This window comes from Amphiprion ocellaris, chromosome 23 (assembly GCF_022539595.1).
Source record: "Amphiprion ocellaris isolate individual 3 ecotype Okinawa chromosome 23, ASM2253959v1, whole genome shotgun sequence".
Classification (NCBI taxonomy): domain Eukaryota; kingdom Metazoa; phylum Chordata; class Actinopteri; family Pomacentridae; genus Amphiprion; species Amphiprion ocellaris.
Genome location: NC_072788.1, coordinates 17460146 through 17478351, shown reverse-complemented (window position 1 = coordinate 17478351; position 18206 = coordinate 17460146). Strand labels below are relative to the sequence as shown.

The following is an 18206-nucleotide window of genomic DNA, read 5'->3' as shown; positions in this document are numbered from 1 at the left end:
CACATCTAATTTAGCCACATACATGAGGTTCTGCTACTCTTTGTCAAACTTTTGCTTGAATTCTTCAAAGTGCAGCAAAGTCCTAAAACCTGAATATAAGCTTGTAATTTTCAGCTCCACAGAACCTACACTGCACCTGACTGCAGATGACAATCCTTATCACGTCCATTGATTCCAGTCTGAAGACTCATTTTGCCTGAGCAGGAATCGTCTTCAAACCCATATTGTTTAGTGTACGGTATTGTAGGTAATAAAGAATCTAGATCTTGGATGCTTTTTCCAAACAAAAAGAGGATCTCTACTGCTTTTGCATTTCTTCTTCATATGTATAAATTCTAAAAAGCTGGGATTCAGCTTCACAGAAGAGAAAGTATGATACAGTCTGACAACCATAACATTTGACATCAGAACATTTTATTTTTGACACCATGTACATCCCAACTCGTCTTCAAACCTTGCTACTTGTTGCAAATTTCAAGAGATCTGCATATTTTATCTTGCAGTAAATGACGCAGTTACTACAAAGTGAGCAAACGTGGGCAAATGTATCGTTTAAAAACCGACACACTCTGACTTGAGCAGCCCTCTTCTTGTGCTAACACGAGGTGAAAGTCTTCCAGAAGAAGTTGCGGCAGCCCGCCTTGCGCTCTCTTTGGGAGAGGGGAATGTGTCGCCTCATCACCTCATCTCTGCCTCCCACCTCTGCCTCCAGCTCACGCAGCATCTCGTCTCCTCTGGCTGCCACCAGTTCAGACATGAGCTTCAGCAGGAGCATGCGAGTCAGATCCTAGAGGAGGACCCAAAAGGAAAAACAAGAGGATAAAGTTGTCCATGAAAGGAAAAAGAAGAATGTCAACAACACTAAACCAGCTGTTGCAAGAATACATCAGTTTTATTTCTTTTTATTAAATGTGTGTGTATATATATATATATATGTATGTATGTATGTATGTATGTATGTATGTATGTATGTATGTATGTATGTATGTATGTATGTATGTATGTATGTATGTATGTATGTATGTATGTATGTATGTATATATGTGTATATATATGTATATATATATATATATATATATATATATATATATATATATATATATATATATATATATATATACACACATATATATGTATATATACACATATATATGTATATATGTATATATATATATATATATATATATATATATATGCAGATTTTTTTCTATATTTGGGTTTTATAGCGTTATGTCGATTATATGTAAATAAATTGTTTTTACTCATATTTTGACATAATTTAAAAAGAACTGTGCAAATGTGACGTATTAAGGACTTCATTTTTCAGCGCTTTTGGACCTGAGATACGTCAGATTTGCACATTTCTTTTTAAATTACGCAGAAATATTCGCAGAAACAATCTTTTATGTATAATCAACTGAAAACCTTTTTTTTGTTTTTATTTTCGTTTAAGGATTTAATTTTTCAATGTTTTTGGGCCTGAGATACATCACATTTGCCCATTTTTTAAAAAATTATGGAGTAATATTAGTAGAAACAACCTATTTTTTAACATATGTTCAGCTTAAAAAGTTGTTTTTGTTTTTATTTTTCAGTGTTCTTTGTCTCAAATCGTTCAGATCCAGTGTTCAGGCATGAGATACGTCACATTTGCAAATTTCTTGTTAAAGTACGTAGAAATATTAGTAGAAACAACCTATTTATTTATGTATAATCGACATAACCCTATAAACTCAAAAATAGAAAAAACTGCATATATATATATATATATATATATATATATATATATATATATATATATATATATATATATATATATATATAAAATACAAAATAATAATTGAAAAAATAAAAACTGATGTATTTTTGCAGCAGTGGGTTTTACAGGGTTCATCTAAGCTATTTAAACCTTATTTAGTATATCAGTGACTCACCTTGTCATTTGTGACTTCTGCTCTTAGTGTTTCTGTCAGCATGTCCCAGTGTGGAGCACCGTTGACCCGCACCAGCACCACAGATGAACATAAAGCCACCAGAAGAACCTGCACCTGAGGGCGAAGCATCTCCACCTTAAACCACAACCTGACAGATCCCACTCTTTCCCGATTGTTGTTTTTAGCACTGGCGGTTTGGCTGCAAATATCCAAAAACGTCCAAGGATGTAGGTGGTGGAAGCGCTGAATGATATCACTGTCAAGGTAAGATGTACTGAGCTGATAAATAGGCCTCTTCATCTTCCAATCCTCCTCATCCTCAGGCTAACAAAAGGATGTGATTGGTGGAGGAGGCTGGCTGCGAGGAAATGAGGAGGTGTGTGGTGGATGTCGTGAACAGAAGTGTCACTGGACAGGATAAGGTCCTAATTAGCCGTGACAGCATGGACAGACCAAATCCCAAAACACCCCCAACAAAACGACAAAGAACTCACTTTTTGATTGTTAATGTTTCAATGAAGACAATGACTATGCATTTATATTTAACGGTAAACATGACTTACTGTCTGTCAGTCATAATTAACCACACCAGCCTTGTAGGGGTCCAAAGCACAACATGAGGTCTGCTAGTTGTACAGCGCTGTTAATGACACTAATGTGACTCAAATGTTAATGAGGCTGCCTGGACACTGCTAACTAGTCCAACACCCACCCACCCTTTGTGCCATCACTTTGAGTCAGTGAAAAATCAACGAGAAATAACATCCAAATGTCACACTGAAAACAAAACACTTGTGGTAAGTGTTTTGCTCTTTGCATAAATGACAACAAAACGGCTTTGTTCAAAAGGAGAAAATCGTGTTCCGCTTGTAACTATTGTCACTTCTAGTTTTGAACATGAATTTATGCTGTAAGCCTCAAAACACGATTCAAAAAGAGTGGAAAGTGATAGCGGGGGCGATTAAGACACATACACTACCGTTCAAAAGTTTGGGGTCACCCAGACATTTTCATGTTTTCATGAAAACTCACACTTTTATTCATGTGCTAACATAATTGAACAAGGGTTTTCTAATCATCAATTAGCCTTTCAACACCATTAGCTAACACGATGTAGCATTAGAACACAGGAGTGATGGTTGCTGGAAATGTTCCTCTGTACCCCTATGGAGATATTCCATTAAAAATCAGCTGTTTCCAGCTACAATAGTTATTTACCACATTAACAATGTCTCGACCAGGGGGGTCAAACATGCGGCCCGTGGGCCAAAACTGGCCCTCCAGAGGGTCCAATCCGGCCCACAGGATGACTTTGTAAGGTGTAAAAATTACACAGAAGACATTCACTGCAATTTGTAAATTTGTAAAACTATAAATTTCAAATAATTTCTAGACTATGACAAGTTGTTTGATCATAAAGTAAAATACTGCATTGCTCTTTTGTCATTTTGTGTCTCATTTTTGTAATATTTTGTCTTGTTTTTGTTGTGTTTTTCTGTCTGACTTTTATAGTTTGTCTCACGTTTTTTTCGTTTTGTGTTCCTTTTTGTCCAGCTTGTGTTTCTTGTCTTGTTTTGTCATTTTGTGTTTTGCTTTATTCATTGCTTTGTGTATCATTTTTGTTGTTTTGTTTCTCGCTTCTGTCATTTTTTGTCTCGTTTTGTACCTTTTTTGTCTAATTTTTGGTCTCTTTTTTTTATTGTTTCGTGTCCTTTGTCTCATTTTTTTGGCATTTTGTTTCTCGCTTTTGACATTATGTGTCTCATTTTTGTAATATTTTGTCTTGTATTTTGTCTTTTTTTAAGTAAAATACTATATTGTTCAGTTCCAGATACCTGTGACTAAATGTTTTGTTCCTTTGTAGGTACTCTGTGATCTGGAAGTTGTAATGTGTAAATGATAAACTGAGGCATAATACTGTTGAAATTGAATTATGTTTCTTAACATATTTTAGTTTGTTCAAAATGTTTTGTAAAAAAGATAATTCCTTAAATGTGAAAATTTTCAGAATGTACTTTTTTGCACTAAAACAAAGGGAAAAATTTGGAGTTGTCATTATTTATTGGTTATTATGCTGTGATTTTACTGGTCGGACCCACGTGAGATGAAATGGGGCTGAATGTGGCCCCTGAACTAAAAAGAGTTTGACACCCCTGCTCTAGACTGTATTTCTGATTATTTTAATGTTATCTTCATTGAAAAAAAAAACTGTTTTTATTTCAAAAAATAAGCACATTTCTGAGTGACCCCAAACTTTTGAAAATCAGCCGGAGAAACCGCTGGCTGATTAACTGTAGATGAAAAAGCTCATTAATCGTGACTAACGGCTGACACATGACACCATTTTCATAAAGTAGCAGCAGCTGTGGAGGCAGCGGAGCTGTGTTTTTGTTGTCGTCGCAGCGCTGGGTCCCTCTCCTTTGCCAGAGCAGCACAGCTGGAATCCTGTGTGTCACCACATCTTCAACTACTTGGAAAATGTTACTTTGAGTCAAGTCGTGTTGTGATATAAGGCTGAGTAATAGAACTTATTAGTGAGAGTCCTGTGGAGTGGATAGAGGAGAACACAGTCATAGCAAAGGTCACTTTCTATTTAAAGCATGCAATGTGAAACTGATGATTTGTTCACTGTTTGACGCAGGGTTTCATCACTGTTAATGACATTGTTGCTTGGTTACTTCAGGGTGAGAATCAAGAAATTAAAAGCGTAATGCTTTTTTTCATGTGTAACATTTCAAATAGCTAGATTTGCATTTTCATATTTAGATAAATAAAACAAGTTCAGGGGGTTTCTTGTTCATTTTATTGATTTCTGGATTCTTAACACAAAGATGGATTTATTTCTTTAAGGCCTCACTGATTGCTGTGGAGCTGGTTTCGGCCAACATAATTCACATACAGCTCAATTTGATCTCAAGTGGGCCGGACCATTAAAATCATAACAAAATACCCTTTAAATAATGACAACTCCAAATTTTCCCCTTTGTTTTACTGCAAAAAAGTGCATTCTGAGAATATTCTTATTAATGAACTACCGTTTTCTCAAAACATTATGAACAAATTGAAATTTCTTAAGAAAAATAAGTGAAATTTCAACACATTATGCCTCAGTTTATCATTTACACATTACAACTTACAGATCACAGTGTATCTACAAAGGCACTAAACATTTAGTCCCAGGTATCTGGAATTGAATGATATAGTATTTTACAACTTGTCGAGATATAGAAATCATTTTAAATTTGCATTCATTTCATTAGTGTAGGTGCCGATAGAATCACCACTGATGCTGTAGGTGTTGGCATTTTCCTTGTTCATTGCGACTTCAAAGGAGACAAAAAACCCTGAAGTAATCTATCATTTCATGGCAAATGTTCTTTTTGTTTCTTCTTTTTAATTTAAATACTGTATTATAATAATAATAATGATATTTTCTTGATCATTCATTCTCACAGCTTCCCATTTGCAGCCTTTTGGAGTTTACGCCTTATTTTGTTGTTGGTGCATTGTCTGCAGAGTTTGTCTAGATCTACTAACAGATGTTTAGTGTTCAGCTGTGAAGGCCAAAAGCTTTAGCTTGTGCTTATATAAAATCCATTTTTTTTCTTCCAGAAGTAAGATTAATAATAAAACACCTCTTTGTGCATTAAAGTCCTCGAAAATAACACGACATAGTTGAGCAAAAACAATAGGACATTCATTTTCTGTTTATTAAACTATGATCTAATTACTAAAGTCCAAATATTTGTCTGTCATGTTGAGTGTTTTGTTACAGAGAGCTATAAATCATAATAAACTAGAAAAGCATTCAGAGGGGCTGCTCAGTAGTTGTATCATTTACGACGGATGAAATCTTTAAAAAAAAAAATCGTGGATCCAGACTATAAACCGCATCAAAATCTAATGAATTGGTCCTTGTGTCATTTCTGACCTTCCCTGAAAATTTCATCCAAATCCGTTTATCTCTTTTTGAGTACCGATAATGTTGCTAACAGACAGACAAACAGACAAACTTACATAGATCATCACATAACTCCGCCATACTCCTTGGTGGAGTAATAAAGCCAAGGCACTCACTGTGATATCAATGCAGAATCTGGGTAAAGCATTAAAAGCAAAGCATGAAGGTATTAATTTGTCTAAAGCCCACTCAGGTTTTTAATTTCTTTTACTATAAAATGATTCGAAAATTATGCAGTAATCAGGTTAGTATCTAATGACTGCTGAAGTGAGTTAAGCCAACAATGTGTCGGATCCTAACAACACATCTGCTCTGTTTAGTCAGGGGCAAGTCACACTCTGACCACTAGGTGTCACTGTAGGATCAAGTTGTCATTCTGCGCCTCAGTTATTTAAGTTTTCATGTCAAACAGCGATTTACACAAATGCCCAAAGACAAACGTTTGTGTTGTTTTAAAAAAATACTTCGAGGGTAATTGTGATATCTGTCACCCTTGTTTATGAAGAAGACAGTCAAGAAAACGGAGCTACAGGATGCAAGCTGCCGTAAAAGCCCAGAAGAAGAAGAAGCGGCGCAGAGCTAGCGTGCTAATTAGCTTTTCAATTAGCCGGTGACCAAATGTCGTCACCCAGCGGGAAATAATACTGACAGCCAACTACTTCTAAATGTGCTGTAAGAATGACAGTAATATGTCTATTTTCAGTGCTTTTTGCGGGTAAGTGTCAGAGTGGACAGCCGGAGATAGCGTCGGTTCAGCGTCGGTTCATTGTCGCACTTTTACTGAAGACGTGTATTTGTTTCAGTGTGGTGTTGCTCCTGGTTTTACCTCCCTGTGTTCCCAGTCCAGTGGCAGAAGGTAAGAAACATGTAACTGGGTGCTAGAGAGCCAAAATGTCTGTTTCATGAAATTACACAATAATAGTACCAGTGAACTCCAGGGTTCCTTCAGGAGGCTGAGCTGTGGATGTTACTGAAGCCATGTCAACAAATTATCCTCTAATCCAGGGGTGTCAAACATGCAGCCCGTGGGCCAAAAGCGGCCCACCTTAGGGTCCAGTCCGGCCCAGGATGACTTTGTAAATTGTAAAAATTACAGAGAAGACATTCACTGCAATTTGTAAATTTGTAAAACTATAAATTTAAAATAATTCGTAGACCATGAGTTGTTTTGATCATAAAGTAAAATACTATATTGCTCTTTTGCCATTTTGTGTCTTATTTTTGTAATATTTTGTCATGGTTTGTTGTTTTTTGTCGTTTTCTGTTTGACTTTTATCGTTTGTCTCATGTTTTTGTGTTTCTTTTTGTCTGCTTGTGTTATTTATCTCATTTTTTCATTTTGCGTTTTGCTTTATTCATCATTTTGGGTGTCGCTTTTGTCTTTTGTTTCATGCTTTTGTCATTTTTTGTCTAGTTTTTGCCCATTTTTTGTCGCTTTGTAACTTTTTTTGTCTATTTTTTTTTCTTTTTTTTATTGTTGCATGTTGTTTGTCAATTTTTTTTTGTCATTTTGTTTCTTGCTTTTGTTGTTAGGTGTTTTTGTAATTTTTGTCTTTCTTTTGTTGATTTTTGTCTTTTTTACAGTAAAATACTGTATAGTTCAGTTCCAGATAGCTGTGACTAAATGTTTTGTTCCTTTGTAGACACTCAGTGATCTGGAAGTTGTAATGTGTAAATGATAAACTGAGGCATAATGTTGTTGATATTGAAGTTATTTTTCTTAACAAATTTCAGTTTCTTTCCTTATTTCCTTAAATGTGAAAATTTTCAGAATGTACTTTATTGCACTAAAACAAAGGAAAAATTTGGAGTTGTCGTTATTTATAGGTAATTATGCAGTGATTTTACTGGTCCAGCCCACTTAAGATCAGATTGGGCTGAATGTGGCCCCTGAACTAAAATGAGTTTGACACCCCTATCATAATCCTTTCTCATTTAGTCCGGAAGTCCTTCTCCTTTGTCACATATACAGGACAAGATGCTCAGTAATACAATGACATGTTCAGTGTAGACAGGATAATATGATTTAAACTAGTATAACTTTGATTATTACCAGCTTGAAAGCAACGTCTCTACTGATGTGTTTACACACTAATATGTCTATATGACAATTAGAGACAATCATAAGTAAAATAATCACGTTCATGGTTTGCATTTTATATGTTATTGTGAAAAAATGTCCTTTCGTAGTTAACATATTGCCAAAATCTGAACTTTGATTTTTTTTTTAGATTGAATTTGGAGTTGTAAATTTGAAGAACTGTGTAAATGTACAGAATAGAATAAAAGTAATGATATATTTAGTCTTTGGTGCTGTTGTAGAAACAGACTTAGATTTTCAAAAAGAAGTATATAGTGGCAATTTGTATCGAGATAAAAGAACGCTTTTTTGTAATTTTAGCAGTAATGTTTGATCCAATAGAAAATATACATACATATATATATATATAAAACTTACACTTCTATTCATGTGCTAACATACGGCAGTTGCACAAGTATTTTCTCTGGGTGACCCCAAACATTTGAATGGTAGTGTTTAGATAGATAGATAGATAGATAGATAGATAGATAGATAGATAGATAGATAGATAGATAGATAGATAGATAGATAGATAGATAGATGGATGCTAAAGGCTGAAACGTGTGAATTATATATAATTTCAATTTGATGCATTTTCAGTTTCAGTGACATTATCTTATATGTCACATACATTTGAGTATTTATGCCACTCTTCGTATTTTCAGGAGTATTTCAAACCAAATGTCTCGAGCGTCACTTCTGGCTTTCTGTCAAATCTAGCTTCCTTACCCCGATGATTCGATTTTACTTTGAAGGTACAGTATGTGTCTCAACCCTCATGTAAAGTTACTAGGAAAAACAATTTTTGCTGGTAAACAAGATATAAATGTTGATAATCATTTGACTATAAATGTCTGACGTCACCAGACCAGTCTGGATCGCACTTCCTGTCTTATCAGGAGGTCAGACTGTGTGGCTACTCCATCCTAATCAATGATGTTGGAGACCTTGTGTTTCGTGCCTCATTCCTGGCTTGTCATGTCAGGCAGGTAAATGCAGCTCAGTTTGATGCATTGATGTGGTGCAGGATTATTAATGACCTTCATTTGAAGCTCCTATTTTGTGTCTCTCCTCTGCAGGCAGGAACAGACTATCATCTACGTCTCTGGTTTGTAAATTTGCAGGCGGACGGCAAAATGACAGCGTTCCCCTTTCAGCTTCACTGCTCACTGCAGGGCCAGTGGAGCACTAGAGAGATAGTCTGTGAGGAAAACTACATGGAGGTGAATTACTAGCCTGTATTATTATCCTGTCACATTTATACTTGCGCATCCTCTGACTCTTGGTTCAGGTTATATTTTTATTTTTGTTTCTATGCGCAAGGTCAGAACAGTGAGAACTTTAATGCAAGTTTATTCAAAATTTAAACCAGATATAGGTGAATCGGGAACTTGACTTCCTTTGGTAATTGTGAAAACAGTACGACATTTATTCAAAAGATGTAGTATACTATTTAACTCTTAGATGCACTAATTGGGTCAAAAATTACCCGGTGAGGTCATTTTCTTGCAATATCTTTTTAATGAAAAGTTTTTTTTATCATTTCATATTCCAGCTGTTCCTCAAAAAATATGTTTATGGTATCATTCCATTTCAATTTTTAAATTACCTTTTATAATTTTAAAGAAACTGTAATATTTGTATTACTCCCCCAAGCTCTTTATCACTGATAATATCATACAAGAGGTGATGCACAAACTTGGAGGGACGGAGAGCAGCAGCAGTTAGAGGAAAAGAGTGGAAAAATGTCAACAAAGTGGATGTTGATATTCTTCTATTGCTGGTTTATGTAATATTCTTCTTTTTCAATTATCAAAACATTCAAAAGCTGTAACAAAGTGAAAAATAAACACATTTCAATCATAAAATCATTCTTGGGTGGTCCAAAATAGAATGCAAATGATTATTTTTAACCAAAATGACAAAAATGCTAGAAAAACACATGAATTCGCATCGTTTTTTTTACCCATTTATGGAAGAGTGTAAGGTCTAATCACTCGTACATCTAAGGGTTAAGCAATCTCCCTGTGTGCATGGTGTTTTTTGTAAGATTTAATACTTATTTTTGTTTTCTAAGAGTCCAAACCTTTTAAAAATTTCCATCTGTGAGCAGCTTCTCCATTTCCTATGTGACACTTTGCTTAAAATTGGTGTGTAATACTGATCTGGCAATGGCTTAGCTTTCTGGAGAAGAGCTGTTACAGCATGTATTTTAATTTGAAAGTGCATGTCTCATATGGTGCTGTCCTTGTTGTGGAATGTGTGAGGGTGTATCAGGCCTTGTGGTTCTCCTTCTAGGTCTCCATCCAGCAACCTATACTACCTGTTACATCCAAACATAAGGATGTAAGTAGATCACACTTGGCCAGACATTTATTTGTCTCCCGTACGAAGGGCGAGTGGCTTCTTAAATTGCATCTATTCACTGATTAGACATCTCTTTTTACTAAACAGGGACATGATGAGGCAGATGTGGCTGTTACGTTCCGCACAGGTGAAGCTGGGTCAGAGGAAGCCATGTTGTTGTCTCTAAGAGAGGCTTCTGCTCTCGGCTACTACATCTCCCTGCACAGTTCACGTCTAATCCTCCGCTGTCCCTATTCCTCCCCGCTGTCATACTTTGTCAAGGTACCGTATGATTTACTGGGGATTAGGCCGCATGGTTTACTTACTCTAAACCAGGGGTGTCAAACGTACGGCCCACGGGCCAAAACCGGCCCTCCGGAGGGTGAAATCCGGCCCGCAGGATGACTTTGTAAAGTGTAAAAATCCCAGAGAAGACATTAACTGCAGTTTGTAAATTTGTCGAACTATAAATATTAAATAATTTCTAGATGATGACAAGTTGTTTTGATCATAAAGAAAAATACAATATTGCTCTTTTGTCATTTTGTGTCTCATTTTTGGAATATTTTGTCTTGTTTTGTTGTTTTTTGTCTTTTTCTGTCTGACTATTATCATTTGTCTCACGTTTTTGTCATTTTGTGTTTCCTTTTCCTTTTTTTGTTTTTTGTCTCAGTCATTTTTTTTGTTTCACGCTTTTGTCATTTTTTTGTCTCATTTGTGTTGTTTGCCCATCTTTTTGTCTTTTTTTATTGTTTCATGTCATTTGTCTCACTTATTTGTCATTTTGTTTCTCGCTTTTGTCATGTGTCTCATTTTTGTCTTGTTTTTGTTCATTTTTTTGTCTTTTTTAAAGTAAAATACTGTATCGTTCAGTTCCAGATACCTGTGACTAAATGTTTTGTGTCTTTGTAGACACACTGTGATCTCTAAATGATAAACTGAGGCATAATGTTGTTGAAACTGAATTTCTCTTTCTCAACAAATTTCAGTTTCTTCATAATATTTTGTAAAAATACTTCCTTAAATGTGAGCATTTTCAGAATGTGCTTTTTTGCACTAAAACAAAAGATAATTTTGGAGTTGTCGTTATGTATTGGATGTTATGCTGTGATTTTACTGGTCTGGCATACTTGAGATTAATTGGGCTGAATGTGGCCCCTGCACTAAAATGAGTTTGACACCCCTGCTCTAAACCTTTGCTTCTAGTGTCAGTTTCTGAATCTTCTGGATGCTTGTGTGTTTTGTTTTGGATTATGTTCCCCAGGAAAAAGGGGTGGATTTAGAGGTCGTCAGTTCATTCATCTTGTACAGAGCTGCCTTCCTGGCTGTTGACATCTCTATTGCCTGTGCTCTGAGTTTGTACAGTTCACTAATATCACATTATTCATGCAATGCAATTCAGCAGACTGAAAAATGCAGTCTCTGACATATAACCCCCTCTCCTCTCTCTTGTTTACCATCAGGTGAGGCCACGGCAGATGGCTCTGACCTGCTGTGGACCGTCCCCTATGTTATTTCTCCTCTTGTTCATGGGCAGTTCAGGGACAGAGGCATAAGGATTGGTGTGAACGGCCATTCTCTGAGTGAATCTGACATCGTAGAGAGGGGCTACAAGGTCGTCTTGCAGGAGGAGCGAATCGAGGTCAGGATTCCAGCAGGAGCCCAGGGTGTACATATTCAGGTATGTAAATAGGAAAGTGGTGGCTAACCTGGTGTCCTAAGATAAATCTTTTGTCTAATTTAGATTTTTTTGGGGCTAATCTTTCATATGGGAATATAAAAATATACACTGAATGGATTTTAAAAACAGCTAGTGCATTTATGTTGGGTATGCACAGATGCAGTTGCTCTTGAAGATGCTCAGTGTACAGTTTGTTGTATATTTCTGCCCCTTCGACGTAGAGAGAGAAACAGTATTTCTTTCTGCATACTTGCACTGGGATGCGCTACTTAGTGAGTAAAATACGTTGGTTGATACCAGCCTACTTGTTGATAATACAACTAAAATATATAAAGAAAGAAATGGAAATCATTCATAGTTTGCAAAATAATTATGAGACTGAAATGGGTTTGATCTTTCATTATGTGTGCTGCAATATTTCCAGAGTGGTGCTGTGAGGGGACAGTACAGTCAGTCCATGTCAGTGGATCTGCTGTTCATGAGTCAGTGGGAGGACCAGCGCTTTCCTCTCACTCAACATCGCTCTTTTAGGCTCCTTAAGACTCCTCTCATCCCACAAACCCTGGTCTTGACCAAAGGTAAGGTTTTCTTGGTCCATTTTATGTATATTTAATTGATGTAAACATTCAGTGGTGGTGTATCACAATTATAGAATCACATTAGGTCAGGGGCATCAAACATGCGGCCCGCGGGCCAAAACAGACCCACCAGAGGGTCCAATCCGGCCCGCAGGATGACTTTGTAAGGTGTAAAAATTACAGAAAAGACATTAACTGCAATTTGTACATCTTTAAAACTATAATTTTAAAATAATTTCTAGACCATGACGAATTGTTTTGATCGTAAAATAAAATACTAGATCGCTCTTTTGTCATTTTCTGTGTCATGTTTGTAACATTTTGTCTTGTTTTTGTTGTTTTTTTGTCATTTTCTGTCTGACTTTTATCGTTTGTCTTGTGTTTTTGTCATTTTGTGTTTCCTTTTTGTCCAGCTGGTGTTTTTTTGTCTCATTTTTGTCATATTGTGTTTTGCTGTATTCATTGTTTTGGGTATCGTTTCTGCCGTTTTGTTTCTCGCTTTTGTCGTTTTTGTCTCATTTGTGTTCATTTTTTTGTCGCTTTGTCACTTTTTTGTCAGATTTTTTGTCATTTTGTTTCTCGCTTTTGTCATGATGTGTCTCATTTTTGTAATATTTTGTCTTGTTTTTGTTGTTTTTGTCTTTTTAAAAATAAAATACTGTTGTTCAGTTCCAGATATCTTTGACTAAATGTTTTGTTCTTTTGTAGACACTGTGATCTGGAAGTTGTAATGTGTAAATGATAAACTGAGGCATAATGTTGTTGAAATCATTTTTTTTTTTTTTTTGCTTAACAAAATTCTGTTTGTTCATAATGTTTTGTAAAAAGATAATTCATTAATATGAATATTTTTAGAATGTACATTTTTGCACTAAAACAAAGGGAAAAATTTGGAGCTCTGTGATTTTCCTGGTGCGGCCCACTTGAGATCAGATTGGTCTATATGTGGCCCCTGAACTCAAATGAGTTTGACACCCCTGCATTAGGTAATTGTGATTTGAGCTGGTAAAGGTTTTATTTTGGACAGTTGAAAAGTTGTATGTGGAGATCTTAAAAGGGGAGCATATCTGAATAGAACTAGAATTTTGTTTAAATACACACAAAAATCATTCAGTAGGAGGAATGTCTACAGGGCTTGGAGAGTGTGCCACATTATGAAACTATTTTTTCTTTTACAGATAAAGTCTCACCCAGGGGATTGCTTTCAGTCACTTTAGGCCACTTCCCACCTCACGTGCACCTCAAGAGAGTGACTGTAGACGGTGGCGGTAACCTTTTAACCTGGTCCAAAAACCCTCAACGACAGAGTGACAAAGACTTCGTGGTGTCCAGGCTCACCCACTCCAACAGGAGCTACTCATACCAGCTTCGCCTCCCGTTGTCACATCCAAAAATTATCCCAAAGGTGAGATGGACTCACTAACTGGTTGAAACATTTACATAATATCAATGTGTCTGAAACCAGCTGCTGTCTGATCCCAGCATATAGGTGGTGGGTATAAGGTGTTCAGCCTCACTTTCATCTTTACTCTTTCCATCTCACCCACTGAAGAGGTCTTTTACCACCAAGCCACTGTAGAGCATAGTGTTGAATATGAAGGTGAGTGCAGTTTGCTGCCAGCCATTTTGAAATGCCGTATATGTTTTTGGGTTCATTTCTCATCTTCCAGGCAGCCTCGGATTACTAGCCAGGGTGTGCTAAGTTCCTATATTGTAGATTTAGACCCAACAGTTTATTAGTTATTTAACCAGTATTTAAGAAAGATTCTGTGCTTTTTGAACTGTATTCCTAGTTTTTAATTTCCACATAAAATATGTTCACAGTTTGTGTTAAAGTTTTGTGACTGTGTTGTGATTTTTGCTGATTTCTCAAAAATGGAGGGCTTTTGTCTAGAGCAGGGGTGTCAAACTCATTTTAGTTCAGGGGCCACATTCAGCCCAATTTCATTTCAAGTGGACCGGACCAGTAAAATAACAGCATAACAACCAATAAATAATGACAACTCTAAATTTTTCCCTTTGTTTTAGTGCAAAAAAAGTGCATTCTGAAAATTTTCACATTTAAGGAATTATCTTTTACAAAACATCATGAACAAAGTAAAATTTGTTAAGAACAATAAATTAAATTTTAACAACATTATGCCTCAGTTTATCATTCATCACATTACAACTTCCAGATCACAGCGTGTCTACAAAGGAACAAAACATTTAGTCATAAGTATCTGGAACTGAACAATATAGTATTTCATTTTTTAAAAAAGACAAAAAAACAAAAACAAGACAAAATATCGCAAAAATGAGACGTAACGACAAAAATGAGAAACAAAATAACAAAAAATGAGACAAATGACATGAAACAATAAAAAAAGAGAAAAAAAATTAGACAAAAAAATGACAAAAAAATGAACACAAACGAGACAAAAAATGACAAAAGCGAGAAAAAAAACGACAAAAACGATACCCAAAACAATGAATAAAGCAAAACACAAAATGACAAAAATAAGACAAAAAAACACAAGCGACACAAAAGTCAGTCAGCTTTATTGTCAATTCTTCAATATGTACATGACATACCAAGAATTGAAATTTCGTTACTCTCTCTTCGTGCAACAGTAGACATTAAATAAAGACTTAAAAAATAAGATATTAAAAGGCAAAAAGAACAAAGGAAGCAAAGGAATGCAAAATGATAAAAATGTGAGAGACGATAAAAGTCAGACAGAAAACGACAAAAAACAACAAAAACAAGACAAAATATTACAAAACTGAGACACAAAATGACAAAAGAGCAATATAGTATTTTACTATATGATCAAGACAACTTGTCATGATCTAGAAATTATTTTAAATGTATAGTTTTACAAGTTGACAATCTGCCATTAAAGTCTTTTCTGTAATTATTACACTTTACAAGGTCATCCTCTGGGCTGGATTGGACCCTCAGGTGGGCCACTTTTGGCCTGCGGGCCACATGTTTGACACCCCTGATCTAGAGGTTTCTTTATAAGAAGCGCAATGGTTAGAGCAGCCAACCTGTTTCAGTGGACTGTTGACTTTGCCTCCTTGTAGGTCATGACATATTTGTGACAAAGATGTACGTATTTCAATCTTTCCATTGTAGAAAATGAAGAGTTGTAGGAGTTACTGGAAAACGAAGACTGCCATGATATACATGGTCTTTACAAGCGTATGTAAACTTTTGTTCACAACTGTATCTTGGTGTAGATCCAGGTTCACCCTGGCTGGAGGGGAAGTGCACAGAGAGCAGCCTGCTGGTGCTACTGCACTATGGAGCTCTGGACGAGCTGCAGTGGGAGCTCTTTGTCGGAACCCACAGGCTGGATTGGGACCTGGTGGAGATGGGTGGATTTATAGTGGAGGCAGAAAAGGACTACTTGACTGTGAAGATCCCCTTCTACAGCCCTGTGATGAACTATGAAGTAATCAGAACTAGTTTTTTTTAACTTGATCTCTACTATTTCTGCTTGCTTTATTTAGTTTTGCTTTATTATTCCTTTACGTTGTTGGCATTTTGGGGTCAAGGACTAGGAACACTTGTGAGGCTTGTTTTCTCATACCCATCCCAGTGTAGAGAGAGTTTTTTTTAACACCTAATGGATCCTTGAAATCAAGTCTATGGAAGACCTCATGTTTGCGCCTATTTACACTCTGATTCAACCACATTTACATTGCCGCTATATCCCATTTTTTGCAGTGATAATGAACATGTCTTCTCTCTCTTCTTGCATCTAGAAGCTGACATTGCAGGGTCTTGTTGCTGGAGTCAAAGTATCTGTTGTGGAAGCAGAAACTCTGAAAGAACACGATAGCCTTGTCCATAAATGTAGCTTTCCTGTTCGAGAACTTCTAGGTAGAGTAACATTTCTCAACTTATCACTGTTTATATACACTACAGTTTGGGGTCACTTAGAAATGTCCTTATTTTTGAAGGAGAAGCATTTTTTTTCAATGAAAATAACATTATATGAATCAGAAGTACAGTGTAGACATTCTTAATGTGGTAAATGACTATTCTAGCTAGAAATGGTTGATTTTTAATGGAATATCTCCATAGGGGTACAGAGGAACATTTCCAGCAACCATCACTCCTGTGTTCTAATGCTACATTGTGTTAGCTTATGGTGTTGAAAGGCTGATTGATCATTAGAAAACCCTTGTGCAGTTATGTTAGGACATGAATAAAAGTGTGAGTTTTTGTGGAAGACATGAAATAGCCTGGGTGACCCCAAACTTTTAAACGGTAGTGTATTTCACCTTGACACTCACACTGTGTCTCTGACAGTGTGTTTGCCTGAAGGGAGGATGGTGGCTATAGTTGACACCACCCACACCATCCCACCCACCCAGCCCAACCAGACCACACTATTAGATCCCAGCTGTGTTCCACTGGAGACGGACAGTGCTAGAGCTCTGTTTAGCTTCAGCCTCAACTCCTGCGGGACAACTGTGACTGTGAGAGCCTTTACTTATATAAAATTCACAGAGAAAATGTGCCTTTCGCCCCCTGATCTTGCTTCTTCGTATCTCTTTAGACTGAGGGAAACTATCTGGTTTATGAAAACCAGATCAGTTACTCTAAAGGTGTTCTGTCTTTTGTTGATCCGGTCATACGCAGAGATTCTCCATACAGGTGAGAAATGTACACTGAACTAATTCTGCTTTTAGAAAATCAAACTGGTATTAAAGAAGTCTGTTTTAGGCTGACGATCCAGTGCCGCTACCCAGCGAACGATACGACTACTTTTGCTATCCATCCTCATTTGAATTCATCTCTGGAGCAGTCATTCGTCACACATAGGGAAACTGCCAACACAGGTGTGTGTGTGTTAAAAGTGTGACTTACAGTGTTCCAATAATTCTGATCTGCTCTTTCATTTGTAATATTTATGTATTAAAATTTACTGCATTCAGGTCAAGGACAATGGAGGGTGAATTTAGGACATTAACGTTTACTTCATTAAGGTAGTGCTACTCTGAAACTTTATTTAAACTGTATTCAAATCAACAACTCTGTGCTAAATGTGCAGTTAATTGTACCGAAACATTTTTTAACATTTGTAGTATCAAATATGTGAAAGGCAATTATTATATCTGTGTTTATGAAGATATTTAATGCCCTCCTCTTTTCTATTATTTCCTGTAGATGATATGGATTCTTATTTTCATGCTGCTACTGGACCTGTAAATAACTCAACGTTCTTTTATCATTTGATGTATTTGTGTGAAATTCTTTATGTATCTTTTTTGTTTGTCCAAGAATGTATGTGATAATCAGCGAAAGGTTCATACAGTTTTTTGTAAAGAGGCATTTCAGGTATTAATTAAAGACTGCTGGTAAACCTTGTCTACTTATGCTTTACATGTGCACTCATGGTTTATGAGCAGTGTTAATGTTATTACTACTACTGATATAGAAAGTAAAAAAGAAAGTGGAATTGATTTCTGACATACCGAGGCATCAAGGCACAAGAATATAAGTGGATTTAATAACCTTATGAATGTTTACTTTGCATTTTTGTGTCTAAATTTTAAGCTTTTATATTGAACATGCTGATTCAGTGGGGCGCCATTAATAATGTTTTTATCAACACTTGTGCTGTCACAA

General features: G+C 36.1%; 2 protein-coding genes across 3 annotated transcripts; one reads left to right on the top strand and one right to left on the bottom strand.

The window, feature by feature from the left end:
• Nucleotides 1-403: 403 nt before the first annotated feature.
• Nucleotides 404-2176, bottom strand: sst5 (somatostatin 5). The gene is made up of 2 exons (XM_023274999.3): nt 1935-2176; nt 404-787 (listed from the first exon to the last, which is right to left on the bottom strand). The coding sequence occupies exons 1-2, from the start codon at nt 2061-2063 to the stop codon at nt 596-598; spliced, it is 321 nt and encodes a 106-aa protein (XP_023130767.3). The 5' UTR covers nt 2064-2176; the 3' UTR covers nt 404-595.
• Nucleotides 2177-6360: 4184 nt separating this feature from the next.
• On the top strand, nt 6361-18185 carry LOC111571701 (uncharacterized). 2 transcript variants are annotated; one of them, XM_023274994.3, is made up of 19 exons: nt 6363-6610; nt 6699-6751; nt 8641-8730; nt 8843-8964; nt 9055-9198; nt 10274-10321; nt 10430-10603; nt 11586-11676; nt 11785-12002; nt 12427-12580; nt 13759-13985; nt 14063-14180; nt 15806-16020; nt 16334-16451; nt 16884-17053; nt 17134-17231; nt 17301-17416; nt 17513-17563; nt 17745-18185. In XM_023274994.3, the coding sequence occupies exons 1-18, from the start codon at nt 6561-6563 to the stop codon at nt 17545-17547; spliced, it is 2241 nt and encodes a 746-aa protein (XP_023130762.2). In that variant the 5' UTR covers nt 6363-6560; the 3' UTR covers nt 17548-17563; nt 17745-18185. The 2 variants fall into 2 exon arrangements, with proteins under 2 accessions (XP_023130764.2, XP_023130762.2); XM_023274996.3 differs by lacking the exons at nt 14063-14180; nt 15806-16020 and having other exon boundaries at nt 6361-6610.
• Nucleotides 18186-18206: the final 21 nt, after the last annotated feature.